Below are 20,757 nucleotides of genomic sequence, written 5' to 3'. Positions count from 1 at the left end.
TTATACTAGTAAGAATTTGACCCTAGAATCCATAGTCAAGCACAAGATCACAATATGAAATGTATTGAAGATTTGAAACAGATTCCCAACATCAAATCCTCAAAAACACAAAAAGCACAATACTTCGTACCAACCCCAAATTTTACAGCACACCTCAAAAACATTTTTGACAATTAATAAAAGCAATGTTCTATAAAGAAAAATCATTTGACCCTAAATAAAAGTTGCAAGATGAAGAGTCTTCATATCCAGATACATAATTTCTAGCCTCTCACTGAAACTAATAGTGGCATCTGAATGTTCTAGGAAGTTCACCAATGTACACAAGGGCCCTACTCTTCACAAATTGTAGCTATGTTTTGTTGAGAACACATCTCTCATACAAAGCTACAATGTCCTTTTTGTTGGGATTCTTAAGTTGCAACAGCTCAGCGCCAAAGTTGTGACTGGTAAGCTCATGCCTCAATCTCTGTACCGTGAACCTGCTGTAGTCGTCCTGGTTTGCTTTCTGGCTACTGGTTGGCTCGCCACCCCTAAAAACTGAGCCACCATCTTCTGGACTCCCAAACTTCACAGGGCTGTTGGTATTCTTGGTCCTTTTCTTTCCTCTGCTTAATTTGTCATTTGTGCCCGTATCTTGTACCGAGTCAGCACCCATTTCATAGTCATCGGTCCTGCCACGTTTAGCACGGGAAGCAGTTCTTGGTCTGCCATCCATTGTTGATTTTTCACCAAATCGAAGAGCAGTTAGTTCCTGAGAAACTTCATCAAGTTTCCCTTGAGTAGCTTGTAGCTGAACCGATAAGGCTTCAGCCCTGTTACTCGCTTCTGTATGAGCAGCGCGTTCACTTTCCAATAGAGTCTCAAGTACCTGAACAGTGGTCTTTCTCTGGCTGTTATTTGATTGTAAAAGTGAATCGATTTCTTGTTCCTTTTCTCTGATCCTTTCTTCCAGCGTTTCTACCTTAAACAAGGCATCCCTTTCAGCAGCCCGGTGCCTCTCAACTTCATTAACCAAGTCAGCCCTTTGCCTCTCCAAAGTCTCAGCATGCCTTTCAGCCCTCTCAATCTGTGCCAGTCTTTCCATTGCTACACGCTGGAAATCACTTTTATCTTTCTGGGCAGAAGCTGCTTCAGCTCTGGCTTCATCAGCCAAATCCATTGTCCTTTTAGCTTCCTTTTCAGCTGCTTTGCACCTTTCCTGAATTTCTTCAAATCTGTCAAACTGAGCTCGATACTGCTGCTCAAGATGTATTTTTTCTTGTTCCAGACTCCTGGCTTTGCTTTGTGCTGAAAGAGCAGTCTCATTAGCTCCTTCTACCTTCTCACCTAGTTCCCTGATTTCAAGCTTTAATCTTGATGTCTCCAGATCATAGTTCTTAAGCTTTGATTCGGCAGCCTGTAGCCAGCAACGTCAGATAAATAAGTTATAGAACTAATATAGATCGAGTTTCCTTGAAGAATGAATCACAGATCGAGTTTCCTTGAAGAATGAATCACGGTAGAGATTATAACGACAGGAAAAGAAAGAAACCAGTGCCACAGATATTGTAAGCTTCACTTTTCAGAAATAACAGACAGTTGTTGAGAAAACGGTCGATTGTCAGGGCATAAGAGTCAATCCATTTGGCAGGAACTTTAACCGAAAATTGACTGATATAGAGAGCTACTACTTCAATAACTATAAACTAAACCAGTACAGAAATACAAATATTAACAAAATTGACAACAGAAGTCGTGAAAGGTGGAACCTGGAGGACTAATTAAACCATATTGGGAAGGGGTTATGCACAAAGCTAGCTAAAAATTAATCAAATGATTGATTCCTGTCTAAACCTTACCTTCAACTCCGAACTCAGAGTTGTCAAACGCTGCTCAGCCTCCTCAATCCTTGTGGTTTTCTCCTTCATTTCTTCCTCCTGTTAATATTATTACACATAAAACAAAGGCACATAAGCCTCCATGTAAATAACTAAACATATGTATCTGAAGATAGGTGGAGATAGGGCAGAGAGAGGAAACCTCACCTTTTCTGCCAGGGCACAAGAAAATTCTTCTCTTAGAGCAGCTTCTCTTGATTGTGTTTGATAATTTGTGCGTTCTTGGATAGCAGCAGCTTTCTCCAAAGCATTTTTTGTTTCCCTGACAGCAATATCATATTTACGCTTCCACTCTTCTGCCTCTTCATGAGCAGATTGAGCTTTCTCCTGAGCTGCTGCCAATCTTGCTTCAGCAGCAGAACTTTTGGATCTGAGCACTGCAACTTCAGCACCAAACTGGTCTTCTTCAGCCTTCTGCTTCGATAAAACCAACTCATATTTCCTTTTCCAATCTGTACATTCCTGTCTTGCTGTATCAAGTGTTTTTGATAAGTTAGAGGACTTCTCCTCCAAGGAACTATATTTCTTTTGCAAATTGTTTATACGGCTCATGTAGTCGTCTGAGAGTTTTTCCTTGTCTCTAATAGAATCTTGATAGCGGTTAAGATATTCAGATTTATACTTCTCACTTGCTTCCAATTGTTTGTTAAGCAATTCTACCTTGTCTTCAATTGAACGGCATTTCAGAGCAAGAGAACTCTTTTCTGCTCCAATATGGTCAATTTGCTTCTTGATGAAGTCCAGAAGGGGACCCTCCAAGCTGGACAATTAAAGAATATTAGAACAGAACTTCAGAGTCAACCATCATACATAACAAGGAATAAAAACACAAGATACACAAACCTTTGTCGAAGAAAAATAACTACTTTCTGCCACTTCTCTGGTCCGTGACAAGAGGCTTCATACTTGCTCAGGAGTTCATCAAGAACCTGCCAGAACATGAGTATTAGGCCTTGTATGACAGTTTCAATTGAGAATTTGGTTTTACAGTTCACATCTGTGTGCCTCAATCGAGTTAGACATAGTGTAGGAACTAACAAGTACAGGTTTCCCATGTTAATTTTTAGTCTTAAAAAGACAGATGAAAAGGATATTCCCAATGGGAATGAGTGAGAAATACAATTTGCATTTTTTAATAGCATAAAGCAAGAAAATGGTTTGGAAATTAGATAATACAAGATCTTAATTTTACAATAAGAGCTTCAATAAAAAATATATGCACTAAACTAGACCATGAAGGACGTTCTCAACACGAAAGGAAATATCTATCAACATGAAAAACCTGCCTTTAAAACTGCATCTACTTTTGCACCAGGAGCATGACAAGCTGTCCTCAACTCCCTATCCATACTTTCTATGGTACGTGTACATTGCAGATAAGCTTCCCGGAAAGCATCTTTTTTAATATCCTGCAATCAACATGCAATCTTAATCAACAATAGGCCCCATAATGGCATTCGGTAATTCGAAAACATAAGCAACAACATCAAAATATCTTAAATTCTTAATCTATCATAAATTTCATTAATTCAGATTATAAAACCTAAAGATGTATTGAAGATCTTTTATAATAAGCTAGAACATGTACCTCAAATGCCTTCTTCAAGAAAGACTGAAGACGCTTTTCATATTTCTGCCTGACTTGGCCAGCACCTACAGCATTATCATTAAATGAAGCCATTGACCTCTGAACTGCATCTTCATGTGCCTCTCTTAGGGCAGCCTACACAAATCTCGAAGTTTAGTGAATAATAGAAAAGAAATACACAGCACCCACAAGAAAAATCAATACTTACTTCTTCAGGAGGTTTGGAACGGTCAAAAGTAGACATATACACTTCAGTACTCGTTTCATATGCTCTCTGGCATTCTGCTTCCTCAACACTCTGAATGAAAATATTAAACATAATAAATGAAAAAAACTAATTTGGCAGTAGAAGGTGTCCTCTGATTAGGGGAATAAGATGTTGTACCACCACAAAGTAACTACTCATGCCATGGTGCTAATCAATCCCACGGAAAATCCGTATTGAACATGAAATAGTGGAAGTACTTCAAAATCATCATGAATTTTAGAGCGATGAGCAATGTTGTTAACCAGTAAGTTGCAGTGCAATATAACATACAATCATGCATAAATGTTACAGCATTGACAGCTATGTATTCATATCATATAAAAGATTATATGAAAAATAAAGGATCATGATGCATTTCAGTGAAAGAAAACGCACACAGAAAAAAAATGCATGCTAACCTGCCACGAAGATGTTATTGTAGGCACCGCACCATTATTGAGAGCATCAAGGAATGACTGAGTAATACGAGCAAAAATAGGTCCTGTCATCACAGTTCCACCCATTTGTTTGGGTCTTGTCCTCTCAAAAACAAATCTTGTAAAAGAATCTAAACCAGATTTGAACTCTGGCCTTAATTTATCCAGCTGCAAGATATGGGAAAATATGCATAAGGAAAGAAGAAGAAAGAGTAAAGACAACCTAGGCTGATGAGATAGCCACGCAAAATAAAATAAATGTACAAAGTATCAAAAAACACTGACAGGAATCTGATCAAGTCGTTGAAGATCATTCTCGTTGCTTAGAGGTCGTACAAGAGTGTAGCATTCTCTGTCTGGAAAAAGAGCTCGGATGGATTCTCGAATCTAGTCAAGTATTTCAACCAACAAGAGTTCAGGATATTATATATAGACTTATGGAGAAAGAGAGGGAGTTAAATTAAAGTTGTTGAAAGGATTACATGAATACAATTCTCCAGCTTAAAAATACATATTACAATATCCAATATAGCATTGTCATAGACAGAGAATAAAAGCAAATAACCTCATTCTTTGCTGATACATCTCTTCCACCTCCCTCAACTGGCCTCAAAGCGATTTCTAGGTAGTCACGCGGCGTAATTCTCCGATTTTCCTCCACTAAGTCTAGATAGAAGTCCTATACATATGCATTTTGTAACAGTTATAAGTTCTACAAAGAAGAAAAACACCAAATCATTGTGGCATTGCTGATTCCTACAAAGAAGGTAAAACATAGCAATATAGTTGAAAAAAAGCAAGTCTAGATTCTAATACTTACCCTCAACAGCCAAACAAAGATTGGAGAGAATTGTCCAAGCTCTGAAGCTGTACTCCTACCTCCAGATGCCCTAACACGAATATGTTTTGTCATCTCGGTCACAAGAGAGAGGCGATCAAGTGCAGCCTCATCAATTCCACCCATCTAAGTCAAAGAACCAGAATGTCAGTATGCTTAGTTTCTTGGCATCAAAAGTCATTTCCTTGAAACCATTCCATTAAAAGATAAAAGGAATTGGACCAAAAAGAGGATGGATAACAGAATACAAGATAAACATCAACACTCAACTGTTAGACATTGAGAGAATGCCTTCAACAAGTATATTACCTGGTTATATATGAACATACTTGACAAGAGCACAGCCAATGAAAATATTTGTGTACTGTATGTTCCCTGTCAAAACATAAAGTTCAGAGAGAGGAGATGAGAATACAATATAGGAAAGATTATACACAAATCACTATGCATATCACCAAGAAATAAAAAAAAACACATAAGCACTAGGCATAAATCATAGCAATTATAATAAGCATCAAAGGAACTAATCATGAAAACAATAATTGGTGGCTGTCAAATTGACTAGCAATAAAAGAAACAAAACCTGACCGTTTGGTCATAAGCATCAATTCCTTCTGAGTCCAAAAGTAAGAGGCTGTATTCAGTTCCATCTAGGGCAGTTCTCCGTATGGGGGTACTCCACAGCCAAAGACCTTTTGTACAAGGACGATGTGTGGAAGCCACTTGAAATCCACTGCTCCTCCCAAGAAGCTGCGAAAAAAAAGTTCAGAAACTACTCAAATAGTAGTATGTATGCTTAAAGTAGCTGTTTCCCAATTCATAACCTTCTTATTACAGATGAAAGAGGTAGTAAACACAGAAGAAAGAAAAAAGCTTTGAGCCACTTAATTTTCAAGCTAATTTTTGTAAGAAACTAAGAAAGAAGAACCACATTAATTCACCTAAAATGTAACCTTCTTCACTCAGCAAGAACGAAAGAAGCAAGCTATGGTGCTGCATTGAGCAGATAGAGAATAGTCCAGTTTTTGTCTTTTTTCTACCCAAGTCCCAAAATTTCCTCCAGCAACTATGAGTTCACTCACACATTAAATTGATACATTATACATACACCCCTGAAAAGTAGAAAGCTAAGAGAACTAAACACATTTTTGTTAGTTGTACGGCGCCTAAACTAGTAACAAAACCCATAACTCGTCAAGCAATAATCCCAAAACATAATTTCAATCAAACAGACTATCCAAATCCCTAATGCGCGAGAAAATCCAATCAAGACTTCCAATGAGTCAAGGTGGAATAGCCCGAAGCTAATACAAACCCTGCCAAACCAATTGTACCTGATTTAGTATAAAGCTCTTGCCTTGACGCGCGCGGCCACAGACGGAAACCACCCCAACGGGCTGCTTCACCAGCTGCAGCAGCGCCACTGCCTCTGGATCCATGTGAAACCTACCCTTATCGTCGGTATACACCAGTCGGATTGGCCTCGCCGTCCCGGCAGACATATTGGGCGAAGCGGCGGGAAGTGGAGTCGGCGGAGAAGCCGAATGCGGAGATTCTGCGGCCGAGCTTCGGCCGAAAAATCGCATCATATTATCGAACTTTTCCAATGAATTTGCTGATTCTGAGGTGCAATGTGAGAAAACGTCTCGTCTCACTTTTTAAATGGAAGAGAGGGAAAGTTGCAGAGAGAAGAAGAAGATGGAAGAAGAAGAAACGGAAAAGCTACGCAATACGTATAGCTTCGGTTGCATCTTATTGGGCTTTGCTTTTCTGTTGGGCCTGGGCCAGGCCTCTTTCTGTAGCCGTAATTTGATATGATGAGTTGGGCTAGTCGGGCTAAGTATACCAGACAAAATTGGGCCAGGCCAATTTTTCCATAACCTTTTGGTGTTGTGTTCATATCTTACAAAATTATAAATCAAATAAATTACTAAGTCTGTTTGATTTTATGCAAATAATAGCAGTTCATTACTATCATTATATGTAATGGTATTTGCTAATATTATAAGAACAGTTATAATATCTATACAATATATAAAATAGGAGTTTTGGGAGAATTTTGGGGATTAATTTAAAAAATTATATTGAATTAAAATTTAAGTGGAGTGAGTGGGAGGTTTTATAATAAAAGTGGTTTATAAGGAAAGTGGAAACGTGAGAATCCATTTGTCATATTTTTGGCTGAGAGAAAAAATTGATAAAGTTTGGCGTGACTGTTGTATCTTTTCATGTTAAGTCTAAATCGACAACGTAGTATTTCTAAAATTTTGTTTATTTGTGTCGCACAACTGCTCAATTCGAATGGTATAATTTTGGTTGAGTTCCTCTTCCTCGCCCTATGGTGCGGCCATTGTAAAGCTTTGATATCAGCTACTGTAATGAAAGGTGTGGCGGCTTTAGATGCTGATACTCACCCGTCACTAGCTCAGGTAACCTTTTGTTGAAGAACTTAGTGGTACTCATATCTCATTTTATCAATTCATGATTATCACTATTTTCTTTCTTTTTGTTTTCAATAATTATAATTTTTTTTCAATAGTAATGATGAGATTTTTAGTCCATCTATGTTATTTTATAGTTGATCGATGTTAAAAAAGTTATGTTGGAATTATAATTGGCTAATTTTTTTATACATATCCATAAGTAGGTTGAATAATATAAAAGGATTATTCTATAGGTAGATTTAATGTATAATTTAATTTGTCTCTAATTTTATTGAAAACTATACAAATTGAAAGTAGCTATACATATTGATTATTGATTTTGTGCATTGCAAATTGATTTTGTTCCTTATTTTATTGTAGTTTTAGGTGAGGCGGACGGCTTTAAAGATGACAAACGAGTTATTTTACCTATGCGTTCAGTTGAAGAGTGACGAATTGTGAAGAATTGAAGATTTTAGTTTATAATGATGAGGTTGATTTTAATTTTAAAGTTAATGTAGTGTATAAAGAAGTTTTAAAAATGATGAGTAATTATCCATTGTGTTTAATTCTTTATTGTGATAGATTTTTATCTTCCTACGCCATGATTTAATGCTTAAATATTATATTATGTGATTTGTTTTAAATTTATTATGCTTCTGATTTGTATAGATTTTTTATTATCATATAACTAAAATTGTTATTCATATTGTTCATTGTTGATATTGCTTCTATTTCTTTTAATTAATTAAAATTGAAAATTAATATTTTAAAAATATACTTATTAATCTGTGGCACAGGTGTGATACTAGTTTATGGAGTATTAAATTTGGAAATTGGGGGTTCCAGTTAATTGAGCAATGCTGCTATAGTTCAGAATCCATTGTTTCTAATAAACCCAAAATATCCTAGTGGCTAGTACGCATAGAATATAATTAAATTTATATCAATAATGGTCATTTATCATTAAACTTAATTTATTAATTTTATTCATAACTATTAACTTTGTTACAATGCAACTTTTGATCGAGTAATATAAAATCAAAAACATCACCCTTATCGGTATAGTTCTCAAATCCAAATTTCAATGTATTAGACACCTAAAAATGACATTAGTAGCCAGCCTGTTGATGGAGACGCACTTATGAGTTATGACTACACTTAATTATTTCTTCAATAATAAATTAAAGAGGGTATGTACCTTGAAGGCGATACATTGAATATGAGTGGATATTAGTCAAGGACTAATACAATTAAATAAAATAATGTCAAATTATTAGATTCATAATAGAATAATACATTGTTACTACTAATTAATTTTAAAAATAAATAAATAAAAGTAGTAGGACTAAAGAGATTATTAGGTTAGAACTTATAACCACTTATCCGGTGCGACAACTGTAATACCGAATTTACTAGAGTATTTTGTGCCTTATGGACCGATGGTTGGGTCGACGTTGATCGATGATACGCACAAGCTTGGTATCTCCTAGCCATCAACCACAACTTATAACCGAGACCAGAATGGGCACACACCCTTGTGAGGCGCCCACATTTCCAAGTGGCTCGGCCATGTTAACTTCCATATTATGTTTTAGTTAAAAGTCATCATGTAACTGGGTCAATACATATTACAAGTTCTGCTCTACATTTTCTTTGTCGGGTATTTCCAGAGTCGTACCAAAGATCCGAACCATAAAATATAGGGTTTTGCTATTCACTTTTCATAATGAACTTTATACTACCTAGTTCAAGGTTGTCTCCTCCGCAGCTTCCTTCCTCATTTGCGTTTCTGCTCCGATTACTTCACCTTGAAGGTATATCAGTAAACTCCAACCCCATCTGAATTTGACATAGCATTGCATGCAAAATATAGTAATACTACAAATAATATTTGGATAAGGAGAAGAAAAAAAAACGCATATTGCATGTTAAAGATAAACCGTGGTTAACCTATGCAATAAATGCTAACAAGAAGTTGCTAAGAAGCTAGAATCCCCTTGCAATTAACCATGGTTAACTCATGAATTGGCTAGTTGTGCACAAGGGCTGCATTTGTGTGATCTTTCCACTAAGTGCATGCACCACCAATAAGGTGAATCCAAATATTCAACAGTCACATTTATACATCAAATGTCGTGTTTCATGATTTTCCACTTCTGCCCCACCATTTCCTGATATTGACATTCAACTCTCTCTCTCTCTCTCAAATTTAAAATTCAAAGATATTGCTTAGTTCAAATTAGTTTATCAAAATTCAAAAGCCTAAGTTCGAGCTTCAAGAAAAATTGCAAGCAATAAATGGTAATTTATTGTCGGCGCAAATGATAAGTTGACATTTACAACAAAATTTCACCACAATTTTATTTTCAATTCATCGACGAAAATTAGTTACATCTGAGATAGAGTAATATTATCGATTAATAGGCCAATACCCCACATGAGGTCACTGCCATTCATGTACGATAATGATGTTACACCAAAAAAATTTAGCCTTTCTCTTCAATTATAAATTTCCATCCATTTCCAAAAGTGGTTATTTCAAATCAAACTTCAAATGGATCAATTCAGCTATCCCACAATCCGAAAAAAGCAAAAGGCACACAAGAAACGTATGAACGAGGAGCAATTGCGCCTATTGGAGTCCAATTTCAACTTCAACAACAAACTAGACCCCGAGCACAAGTCGCGCCTCGCCCTTGAGCTCGGAGTCCCGCCCAGGCAGGTGGCCATATGGTACCAAAACAAGCGGGCGCGCGACAAAATCCACGGCCTAGAGGCGGACCACAGGGCCATGCGGGCGCAGCTCGAGAGGGTGCTGACCGACAACTCGAGGCTTAGGGACGAGGTGGAGAGGCTGAGAGAGGAGTTGATTAGGGCCCGAGGCGCGGCCGCCTTGGGCTCTTTCAACTCCTCGCGCTCAGGAGACGAGGTTGGGAGCCTCGTCTCCGGGGATAATATGGAGAGGGATTTATATGCATCTTTGGTTGGGGGTGGAGGCCCTTTTGATGGATATGATTTCTTTGGATAGTTCTTGGTATAACTCTTGCTTGTGTAAATTTTGTTTTTAGTTGTTTTATTATAGGAGTTAATAATTATTTAGGGTGAGTTTGAATATGTTTTTTTTATGGCTTTTCTATTGTAACAATGTATAATTAGGGTAATACATAGACAAGTTAATTTGCTGTGTTGATCAAATGGTTATGTCACTCAATATCAGAAATTTAGAAGCATATAAACTAATCAATTATGATTGTTGTTATTGTGGTGTGAAATTGTGAATTTGAAATCAGTGGCTTTGAATATGGTGTATTTTATGCAAGGTAGGAAAAATTTACAAGCAAATGTGGAATGAAATTAATACCATTTCATTCAAACCTTGAGATCAATATCCTAAATAGTCATTCTTTTACTTTCCTTTGAAACAAGTATATCTAGTTGACGATTAACTGGTAAGACGCTTCGATTCCTCTCTAATCAATAATATACGACCAAATTGATGATTTTGAAGAGATATAAATGTCGTGAGTATAGTTTTGTATTTTGTTTTGTTAGGTTCTTGGATTTGATACTATGATGGGAGGTTACACAAGTTCTAGAGTATTATGCATCGTGAATTTTTTTTTAAAGTGATTGCTATTGTTATGTATTGTGAGATATCATAAACATGATTGATATATTGTGAGTGAGGAAGTGATCTTAATTTAATGACTGTATTAGTAAATAGTAATGATTAATAATGTATAGGGAGCGGATAAAGTGGTGGATGTATTGAGAGTAGGGATGTCAATCGGGCCGGCCCATCGGGTTTTGGGCCAACTCTATTCGGGTTGCGGGTCAATCGGGTATTGTGATTTCTTTCGGGTTGTCCAAGTTCGGCCCTAACCCTAAAAGCTCGGGTTTCGGGCTAGCCCGACGGGTTAATCGAGTTGCTATCGATAAGGTTAAGGCTCGAACAATCCAATAAGTCATGATGAAAATTAGTTATATTTATAAAATATAAAATATTTAATTATGATAAATTTGATATATATGCTTAAACTCAATCATAAAATACTAATATTTGTGATATTTCGTGAAATTTTAATGCATGTTAAAAATTTAAATATTCTTTTAGTGAGATTAATTTATTTAACAATTACTATATTAATAAAAAATTCAATATATAATTTATATATTTACCATAAAATTGAAAGTTATCTTTTTTTAGTTATCTATGTCGAAGTGTCGAATTAGGAGTAAAAAATTGAAAAATATAAATTTTATCGGGTTTTCGGGCCAGCCCATCGGGTTTTCGGGTCTGGTCCTAACGGGTTGCAGGTTAATCGGGTGCGGGCTTGTTGGGTTTTATTTTTATCGGGCTAGAAATTTCTGACCCTAACCCTATAAATTTAGTGGACTATTCGGGTCAGCCCACGGGTTGCGGGCTACATTGACATCCCTATATTACACCATTACACAATACTATCTATAAATGAAAATTGACTAATTTTTATTAAAAATAAAAAAGTGAAAAATTATACGGTAATTATTTTTTAGGGAATGATAGAGTTTTACTTTAAGAGCATCCCCATCCGTGCTCTTAGCTAAGAGCACGGAAGTGGGCCCGGATCCACTTTTACTCCTTGTCCTTAGCTAAGAGCACAACACCCACATCCGTGCTCTTAGCTAAGGACAAGCTCAAGGGTCCCGCCATTCCATTATTCAATTTAAATACTTCAATTATTAAAAACATTTCTACATTATAAAAATACATTAAAAATAAAAATTACATAATTAAAATCCTAAAAAATAAAAATTACATAATTAAAATACTAAAAAATAAAAATACTTAATTAAAATCCTAGAAAATAAAAATATACATAATTAAAATCCTACAAATTAAAAATTACACACGTAGAATAGATGAGAATGTGATTTTTTAGTGTTGAAGTGGGGGTATTTATAGATGAAAATGTGAATTTTGGGGGGGGGGGATTGAAAAATAAATTAAAAGTGGGGAGAAAATGGATATATCATTTTGGGAAGTGGGAAAATATTTTTTTTTTTAAAACAATTTTTTTAATTAATTTCGCATTTAAAAAAAATTAAATAAGCCAACGGCTATGCCGTTGGCGAATGAGGCGTCGCCACGTGTGCTGCTCAGCAGCACGGACGTGCTCTTAGCTAAGAGCACGTCCGTTCCAGCAGCGCGGACGGACGAGCATTATTGGCGGACGGACGGCACCGTGCTCAGCGGTACGGACGGACGAGCACCGCAGCCTTCACCGCTACGGATGCTCTAAGCATGTTTTGGAATTTGGATGGTAGAACAGCTAGAACAGGGAATTTATTTTATTTTGGAAGATAATTTTTTTAATGATATCTTTACAATTACAATTTGTTTAATCAATGGGCCTGAGTTTAGAAAATAATCTTTTTTAGTTGGGCCGTTTAAATGTTCCTCAGTTGATAGAGATACTATTTTAATTGAACTTCTATATGGAGTAGTACTATTTTAATTCATCTTCAAATTTGGGTTTAGGATTATGACTTTATGTTGTACTTTGCATCCCTAAAGGCATAATAATATTTTGATTAGTATATATTATTTAACTATATTTCATTCTCGCGTTCTCTCTTTATTTATTTGTTTGGATCTGTGGTTGATTAATATAACTATGAATTACTACGTACGTGATATTTTTGGTTTTAATTCCTCAATCTATCTAGAGGTGAACATGTCATACTACCATATTTTGTAATTTAAATTTAAATCCATAATTTAACTTGAGATAACGTTTTATTAAAATATAAATTTGGATTTGAATATTAATAATCTCCTGATAATACAAGTTATATTAATTGCTTTATTCACTATATCATACTCAATGTGATGTGATAGTTTATAGTTAATGCAACGGACTAATTCAAAGTTGCGACGAAATTTCAAAGTTGGAGTGACGTATTCAAATGTTGAAAAGTGACGAGATAGTGATTAAAGGAAAAAAAAGATTTGAATTACTTAATACTCTCATTAAAAAATCAACGAATGACTTCGTAAGCAAACCTTGAATGGTCATCATATATATAGTCCAATTAAACATAGTTCTACAAAATTAGTGTAAAAATAAAATCACGAATTAATAATAGTACTCCTACTAAATTGTACAAGTATAAATGTTTCGTTATAGTATCATATTAGTATTAAATTCGCTCACAAAAGATTTACTCGACAAAAATATGATGAAAATATTAGTGAATAAATAAAGATAGAGTGAGATCTTAAATTTGACATGTATTGGAAACGAAAATAAGGATATACTATCTCATAGCAAAAAAACGTGTTTCCAGATAGTTGTATAATATTGTTTTGAAATGTCATACATATAAAATGATAATATAGACTATAGTAGTTGTATAATGATACACCGAGGAAACGTAAGATCATATTGATTGAGTGATAATTATAGTATTCAACATGAAGTGGCGTATGCGAATTAAATTACTACTATTATACTCCACAATGATATGAAGGATCTGATTATCTGGATGCTAGATGAGCAAATAATTGAATAGTTTTGATGATAAAAATATTGACCACGTGTATTCATGCATTTCAATAAATCATTATTTTCAGTGAAATCGGCCATTTAATTTGACATGTGAAATATGCTAAGCATTGTCATGGTCCAATTTGATTGGCGACTGCTAATTTAAAAGGCCATAAATAAGGTATGGTGCTTTTTAAAAACGTTTAAATGACCTCACCATCTTTATATTTACAATAAATTACTTATTTATAATTTTCAATGATAATTTTTTTAAAAAATTAGCATGAAATTTGAATTCACAAGGTGAATCCAAGTATTTATTTTTATGAATTGATTTAAATATAAGAAATGAGAATAGGAGCTTAAAAAACAGTATGTAGTACAAGATCATATTCGTGTACATCATTTTGCGAGCTCCATTTCTACTCCAAAAATCTTAAAGTAAACATTTTCATTAAAAAAAGAAGACAAAAATGGAAAGAGAGTCGATTCCGTCAAAGCCACAAAGCCCTAGCTTGTCTCAATCTGGGCACCAATTCGCCGGAGATATGAGCCCCCATCACCTGCTCCACCCCTCCGAAAAGCACTCCGCCCAGAAAAACCGCCGGAAACTGCGGCGCACCGCCGACGATCTCGGTCACATCGCCTTCGTTGAGCTCGTCGACGTCGAGAATAGCCGGATTGACGCCGTGGCCGTTCAGCAAGAGCTTGACCACGTGGCACATGCAGCAGCCCTTGTGCGCGAACACCACCACCGCCTTCTCCGCCACCAGCTCTCTCAAATTCATGAGCTCATGCTCATCCCTGTAGTGTAGCGCCTTTTGCATTGTGAATTTGTGATTGGTGGTGGAGTAGTTAGTTAAATGAACTGAGATTTGAGAGAGAAGAAACAGGAAATTGGGTTTATAAATATGGAGGTGGGCGTAGACTCTAACGTCAACGCCTGTGACGTAATGTCGGACGTCACGCTCACTGTTTACGACGTGTCGCTACGTCATTTGGTTGTATTCCACGTCGGTATGGTTATTTGGTGATTAGTGGTTAATCGGTAGTACAATAATGATGGAGATAATTGTTTTACTTAATTTACTGCTGCCAACTGCCAAGTGTATACTACATTGCAGTTTTCAAGTAACGACTTCAATTGGGTTTGGTCCACCGACCACGGACCTCCCCACCTCTATTTTACATTATTTAAATCTCATTTTGATTTAATACAGATTTTTTTAATTCAGCGAAAATATTATTACACCATATAATTTATTTAATTTTATGATTTAGTTGTGTGCAAGTTCTTACTTAAAAATAAAAATAGTACTAGTAAAAAATAAGTACTCAAGTGTCATAAATAGCGAATGTACAGAAGTAGCAAAATAACATAATTTTTTTTAGACAAGGGAGCATTCAGTATTCACTAATTCTTCCAACTATATTAATAATGTGAAAAGTTAATAATAAAAATAATTATGTCAGTATATGAAAAAAATACTACTATCATCAAACAAATTGTTATTGTATAATTATATTTAAACATATAAATATCGTTATTTTTCTATACATGATAATGATAATGATGTTCATAAAAGCTAAATAAAGAAGCATGCAGTCATGCAAACCAATTTTCCTTTGTTGTCTATTGAGGAGTTTTTGACAAAATCAAAGAGTTTAGTTGCAAAATCATGACAAGGCTAGCTAGCTAGAACACAATTATTATCTCTTTAAATCATTTAGTGATGATTTACACTTAAAAGAAGAATACAACAGTCAGTGACATGATTAGGACCTAGAAATACATAAGAGTAACCTGTCAGAGTAATAATACACACAATAAATAGTATTGTCATCAAGAAAACTTCTTCTTACCCTTTCATGAATCTTCAACTACAAAGTGAAAGCAGCAATAACATGGGTACCTGAGGAGCTGCTGCTTTAAGAAGCCTTTCATGACTCTTGTGTTTACAGCGCGATATCCAGAAGCCGGTCTCTCACTGCGTGCAAGTCTCTTGGTTTAGTACAACTGCTAGCCATAACCTTTGCCACTAAAGGAGGTTGATGCAGTTGTTCTTCATAAGCTGAAGCAGATGCAGCTGCCTGATTATCTGCGTTTACCCCCTCGGTCAGGGAGAACCCGAAGAGCCTGCAGCTGTCTTTACACATCGACACAAAGTTCTGGTTGTCCCTAAACAGGGGTTGAGTAAGGAGAGGGCGATGAGTTGACACCGTTGGGCTATTATGCGCTTCTGGGGCTCCATGGGATCTGTATCCATGCTGCAGACTGTCTTTTGGGCCAATATCGTATGGTGCAAACTTATTCGTAATTCTCTGAGGAACACGGAACGAATCCTGATAGCTGGTCTCATGCTTATTCTGATAGCCATGAAGCAGTGAAGTGATTTGAGAGCTTTGAGGATTCGACTGCTGCAACAGTAGTACAGAAGAAGGTGATAGCCCTCGAACCATTGATGGCGAAAGCCGGGGGCTAGCATTGTACTGGGGTGCGGTGGACCAGCAATTACCATTCCTGGGCACCTGAATCCCATTATAAACATTGCTTGCATTCTTTTCCTGTGGACCTCTCCCATATGACAGGATTGGCATGGTTTCTTGACCTTGCAAGACCTTACGGAATTGAAAGGATTCGCCTACATTGGACGAATTCCGAGCATCTGCGTGATGTTGCCTGATGCTGTTTCCTCCAGCGTTAAAGGTGCTGAGGCTAGGATATCCCCTAATGTCTGATAGGTGATTCCTAGAAGCTTCAGCTCCGGCGTATGGAGAGCCGAAAGGAAATACTTCTTGACCTTGCAAGACCTTTTGGAACCGTAGAGGCTCACCAAAGTCCGAAACATCGCTTCCATCTGTAAGAAGCATTTGCACAATACCATTAGTCTCAAACCACCATTTACAAATAGGGAGGAAAAACAATTCGAGGATAGATGCATATGTATGAACCTCTGTGAATGGGAGCATCGGGTTTTGCTGGTGGGAAGCCAATCCTATTTCTTTTGGTGCCCGACAACGCAAAGCTGTTGGGTCCAGACATAGGACCAGCTACGTCGATCTCCCAAGGAGAAACCCGATTAAGACGATTGACTTCCATATCATCCCATCTAACCTGCACCAATCAATTGAAGCTTCTGTTATACTAATACAGCAAAGCATATAACAACATGGTGTATCCGATATGTGAACCGGTAACTAACCAGTAAACACTTCCACTTTGAACCCGGCCATCTTGCAGGATCTACATCGCTGACGCCAACAATGAGGCCACTGCACCTGCCAAGTTAAAATTAGTCCTCTGATGCAGTGTAAGCAAGAAAGGCTTAAACTAGAAGAAACCAACCTTCTATCAGAAGAATCTTCTGTTTCAAATCGAATTTTGAACCGCATTCCACACGAAAAACTTTGTGTGAGACTCTTGCAAAACTTATGATGAGGCACAATAATATCTGATGACCGCACTCTACATAACATGACTAGAGATTCAGTTGCATGAAGTCGAAAATTAATTACAAAAGGACAAGCATACAATTTTTTAAAGAAAACAAGTTGCTAAAGAAAAGTATAATATGATCACAAAAATGGGACACACCCTCAACCAAATAAAGATTAACAACAATACAGGATTCGACAAAGATCAGTAAGAAAAAAAAAATCAAGCGATTATCACGAAAAGGTTTAACCTTTGGGCTGTGCTTGCAGAACCCCCTCTGTTGTCCGATTTCAGTTAAAGTTCAAACAATAAACAAAGGAAGAATAGTGGAATTTTAAACTGATCAAGCACAGACAAAAACAAAAAGGAAAAAACATTCCATAGACTCATTATCTACAACATTGAGCCTAAAGACACTTTCCTCTGACAGCTTACGGAACAGTAACTAGTAATTTGAGAACAACATTGGCAAAAGTCACCTGGTAATTAATGTACCTTGGATTATAACAAATGTCGAACGTACTCCTAGTGGATATAGCATTCACTACTGCAGCAATGCTGCTAGAATTGAACTGTTGGCTAGTGGCGGGGAGGACGGTAGCACCACTTTTGATTTGCACAGCTCTACGAATTCCAAGCCTGAGTTCTCCATCGCCACCTCTGCAACAACGTTCCGTTGTAAGAATCAAGCAATTTAACTGTAGCCAAGTAAGTGCATGATAATCCCAACCTTAGGAAAAGGACAGCATCTCCAGACACCAGCTTCTTCTTATTGACAAATGCACTCCAACCAGTAGTCAGTAAATGCCTTCGAGGCTGACCTGTGACACAAAAAAAATATTGAGACTCTTTTTCTAATAGCACTCACATACATTGTGACAACCCAAGTTAGCATTATTGTTCACCTCTGTATATATGACGAAACTTCCACTCTATTCCATGTAAATCCTTAGCAACAAGCTCCTGTGAAGGCCTCTGTTGTTTGTAATCCTAGAAACAGAATACAAAATGTCAGCATTAGGACAAACTTCATTGTAACCCCAGATTAACAGAAATCCTTCCGGGGGTTGGGGGATAAGTGTGATTTTAGCTACCAGTGGAGGAAAGCAGTCCTCAGCAGCACGACGAGGAACAGAAAATCCACCATGTGTGCTGGTATCCGACGCGGTAAGAGTTTTACAGAACATGTGGGGTGTCATGGTCTTCCCCACACCTTCAACATCTTCGTCTTCGACCTCAGATTCCATTATCCCTTCCCCCCATTTTTGCTCAATCTGCCAAAATGAATTCACTTGGTAAAAATTCTCTTTAGAGAATTAGCAGTATCTTGACAATGATACCAGACAAGCATATCATTACTGATAACTACATTATCACCCAAAAACAGAAATTTTAGCCTCTTCAAGAACGAAAACTGGCTCTTTCCAATTCTGAGGGAGAGAGATTATTTCCATTGTAAAGAAACAGCCCAGAATCCAACAATCATTCCCAAGAAGGTAAATTTCCTAAATTTAACAATTACCACATCACAGAGGAACCTAAGCAAGGTTTCTCGAACACATTCATTAAATTTTCTCCATTTTCTTCATATTTACCATTAATGGAGAACGCAGTCATACAAAAAGAATGCTATTCAACAGTCTGAAAATTGCATCGTCGTACCTGCTGATCCGGCACCAGTGACACCTGTGAGTACACCTCATCACTAGCTGCATCCGCCTACAAACACAACCATCAATTCTTCAACACAACCCACTGCAAAAATCAAACAATTCAACACCAAAAAAGAGGAACTTACATGGAGTTTAACATCAACAACGCGGCAAAAGACGTGAGGAGGGAGATCATAAGCTACAGCAGGATGCTCGGCAAGGAATTCCACATGTCCCTGGGGGAAATACACGACGGCGCTCCCTCTCTTGGGCAGCGAAATCAGCGGCCCCGCGCACGCGTGCCACAGCTCCATAGACACCGACGGCGCCGGCGCCGTAGCCGATTCCAAATTCCCCGATGCCGCCGACGACGAAGGCGAGCCACAGGCCGACGCAATTTCATCCTCATTGTCCACCGTGTTCAAATCGATCATACCGCACATCACCATATTCAAGCCCTAACCACCCCAAATCGAGGATTATTAGGGAATTATCAGCTTCTTCTACTTTCCATACACCACCAACAAAATCGGATAGAGAGGGATGGAGAGAGAGAGTACCTTTAACTTTAGCAGCTCTGCATTAGCTTTCTCTCACCAAAATGGGGCTGCCTTTCTTCACTGTGCATCAAAATCAGCCTTTATTAACCTCTGTTTAAAGTTGTATCAATACAAAACTAGAAATATTTTAAAGGAGATAATAATAATTGGATAATAAAAAAGGTTTGATCTTTGAGTAGATAAATATGAGTGGGGCCCGCAAATGGCAGCAGCAGCAGCTGCAAAAGAGCAGCGCTGCAGCAACTGGGCTATGGAAAACCGATGATGTATGTGTGTGGCAGAGAGTGAATGTGTAATTAAAATAATAATGAAAAATGCTAGATTTTATTGGGCTGTAGGCTTAGCCTACGTGGGATGTAGATACACACCCAGCTGTATGTATTGATTGGAGCGTAGCAACTGTGTGTGTTTTGGGAGTTAGTTGGGGGTATGGGGGTTGTAAATTGTAATTGTATGAAGAAGAAGACGACGACGACGACTATGAGAGAGAAAGAGGAGAGAGAGAGAGAAATGTGTTAAAAAAAAAGCCCCCTTTATTTTCGGGGGATGTCTATTCTGTCCCCTTACACTTCAACAAATCTCCCTCGTGTCCCTTACCCTTATTTAATTGACTTCCAAATTTTTGGATGATAATTATTTAAGTATACTTAAGGAGTGTAATATAGTTGGCCAAACCAAACAAATGAATTTATATTTATGTCTAAAGTCAGATGTTTGATTGTTGTTCCTATGCTAGATGGCTACAACACCTTGTAACATCTTTATTGATAGTTTGGACACAACATTTTGCTTGCTATATTAATTTATTTGGTGAAGAAATAAATAAAGGGGCCAATGATGGACCAGAATACAGCAATAAAGTAATACTTCCAGATTTAATTCATATGTTCATTTTATTTATGAGAATCCTTTGGGAGAATTAATAATAAAATAATCGCTCACAGATCTAGAAAAATGCAACAAACATAAGAGTAAATAAATATTGAGATTACTTACAATGGAAAATATGGAAGATAAATGAGTTTGATATTGTTTGTGTGTTTTTGTTTATTGATAGTTGTTTTTCTATTTTTTGTTGGTTTTTTTTTGTTGCTTTTTTGATAAATCGTGTTTGTATTTTGTTTGGATTATTATTATTATTGGTGGACACTGATTGCAATTTC

General features: G+C 36.9%; 3 protein-coding genes and 1 pseudogene across 6 annotated transcripts; 1 reads left to right on the top strand and 3 right to left on the bottom strand.

The window, feature by feature from the left end:
* Positions 1-44: 44 nt before the first annotated feature.
* LOC125222894 (uncharacterized) lies at positions 45-6,688 on the bottom strand. 2 transcript variants are annotated; one of them, XM_048125771.2, is made up of 14 exons: positions 6,325-6,688; positions 5,579-5,740; positions 5,300-5,365; positions 4,973-5,116; positions 4,718-4,831; positions 4,438-4,539; positions 4,135-4,320; positions 3,677-3,766; positions 3,469-3,603; positions 3,167-3,289; positions 2,724-2,809; positions 2,028-2,640; positions 1,842-1,919; positions 45-1,399 (listed from the first exon to the last, which is right to left on the bottom strand). In XM_048125771.2, the coding sequence occupies exons 1-14, from the start codon at positions 6,577-6,579 to the stop codon at positions 353-355; spliced, it is 3,201 nt and encodes a 1,066-aa protein (XP_047981728.2). In that variant the 5' UTR covers positions 6,580-6,688; the 3' UTR covers positions 45-352. The 2 variants fall into 2 exon arrangements, with proteins under 2 accessions (XP_047981728.2, XP_047981737.2); XM_048125780.2 differs by lacking the exon at positions 6,325-6,688 and having other exon boundaries at positions 5,574-5,697.
* Positions 6,689-9,877: 3,189 nt separating this feature from the next.
* On the top strand, positions 9,878-10,611 carry LOC125202583 (homeobox-leucine zipper protein ATHB-52-like). Its single transcript, XM_048101010.2, has one exon. It carries the CDS (start codon positions 9,971-9,973, stop codon positions 10,442-10,444), a length of 474 nt encoding a protein of 157 aa, XP_047956967.1. The 5' UTR covers positions 9,878-9,970; the 3' UTR covers positions 10,445-10,611.
* A 3,697-nt stretch (positions 10,612-14,308) lies between these two features.
* Positions 14,309-20,074, bottom strand: LOC125202791 (auxin response factor 3-like). 3 transcript variants are annotated; one of them, XM_048101258.2, is made up of 12 exons: positions 19,963-20,074; positions 19,595-19,654; positions 19,181-19,492; positions 19,045-19,101; positions 18,477-18,656; positions 18,288-18,372; positions 18,113-18,203; positions 17,878-18,042; positions 17,293-17,412; positions 17,150-17,225; positions 16,899-17,061; positions 14,309-16,804 (listed from the first exon to the last, which is right to left on the bottom strand). In XM_048101258.2, exons 3-12 carry the CDS (start codon positions 19,481-19,483, stop codon positions 15,903-15,905), a joined length of 2,142 nt encoding a protein of 713 aa, XP_047957215.1. In that variant the 5' UTR covers positions 19,484-19,492; positions 19,595-19,654; positions 19,963-20,074; the 3' UTR covers positions 14,309-15,902. The 3 variants fall into 3 exon arrangements, with proteins under 3 accessions (XP_047957215.1, XP_047957214.1, XP_047957218.1); XM_048101257.2 differs by lacking the exon at positions 19,963-20,074 and having other exon boundaries at positions 19,595-19,897; XM_048101261.2 differs by lacking the exon at positions 19,963-20,074 and having other exon boundaries at positions 17,150-17,219; positions 19,595-19,897.
* On the bottom strand, positions 14,441-14,773 carry LOC125202333 (glutaredoxin-C9 pseudogene; annotated as a pseudogene).
* Positions 20,075-20,757: the final 683 nt, after the last annotated feature.

Source organism: Salvia hispanica, chromosome 2 (assembly GCF_029641045.1).
Source record: "Salvia hispanica isolate PSC_SH4W2 chromosome 2, Shi_PSC_v1, whole genome shotgun sequence".
In the NCBI taxonomy this organism is placed as follows: Eukaryota; Viridiplantae; Streptophyta; class Magnoliopsida; order Lamiales; family Lamiaceae; genus Salvia; species Salvia hispanica.
The sequence above is the reverse complement of the archived record's forward strand: the minus strand, read 5'-3'. Positions and strand labels throughout refer to the sequence as shown.

Bases quoted from the DNA above. Each gene is read 5' to 3' on its own strand.
- LOC125202583 (XM_048101010.2), top strand. From the start codon at position 9,971: ATGGATCAATTCAGCTATCCCACAATCCGAAAAAAGCAAAAGGCACAC.
- LOC125222894 (XM_048125771.2), bottom strand. From the start codon at position 6,579: ATGATGCGATTTTTCGGCCGAAGCTCGGCCGCAGAATCTCCGCATTCG. The intron at 5,366-5,578 runs GTCAGGTTTTGT...ATGTTTTGACAG, and splicing joins TTGATGCTTATGACCAAACG to GGAACATACAGTACACAAAT. The intron at 4,832-4,972 runs GTAAGTATTAGA...GCATATGTATAG, and splicing joins TCTTTGTTTGGCTGTTGAGG to GACTTCTATCTAGACTTAGT.
- LOC125202791 (XM_048101258.2), bottom strand. From the start codon at position 19,483: ATGGTGATGTGCGGTATGATCGATTTGAACACGGTGGACAATGAGGAT. The intron at 17,413-17,877 runs GTACATTAATTA...CATGTTATGTAG, and splicing joins GACATTTGTTATAATCCAAG to AGTGCGGTCATCAGATATTA. The intron at 16,805-16,898 runs GTTCATACATAT...TGCTTCTTACAG, and splicing joins CGATGCTCCCATTCACAGAG to ATGGAAGCGATGTTTCGGAC.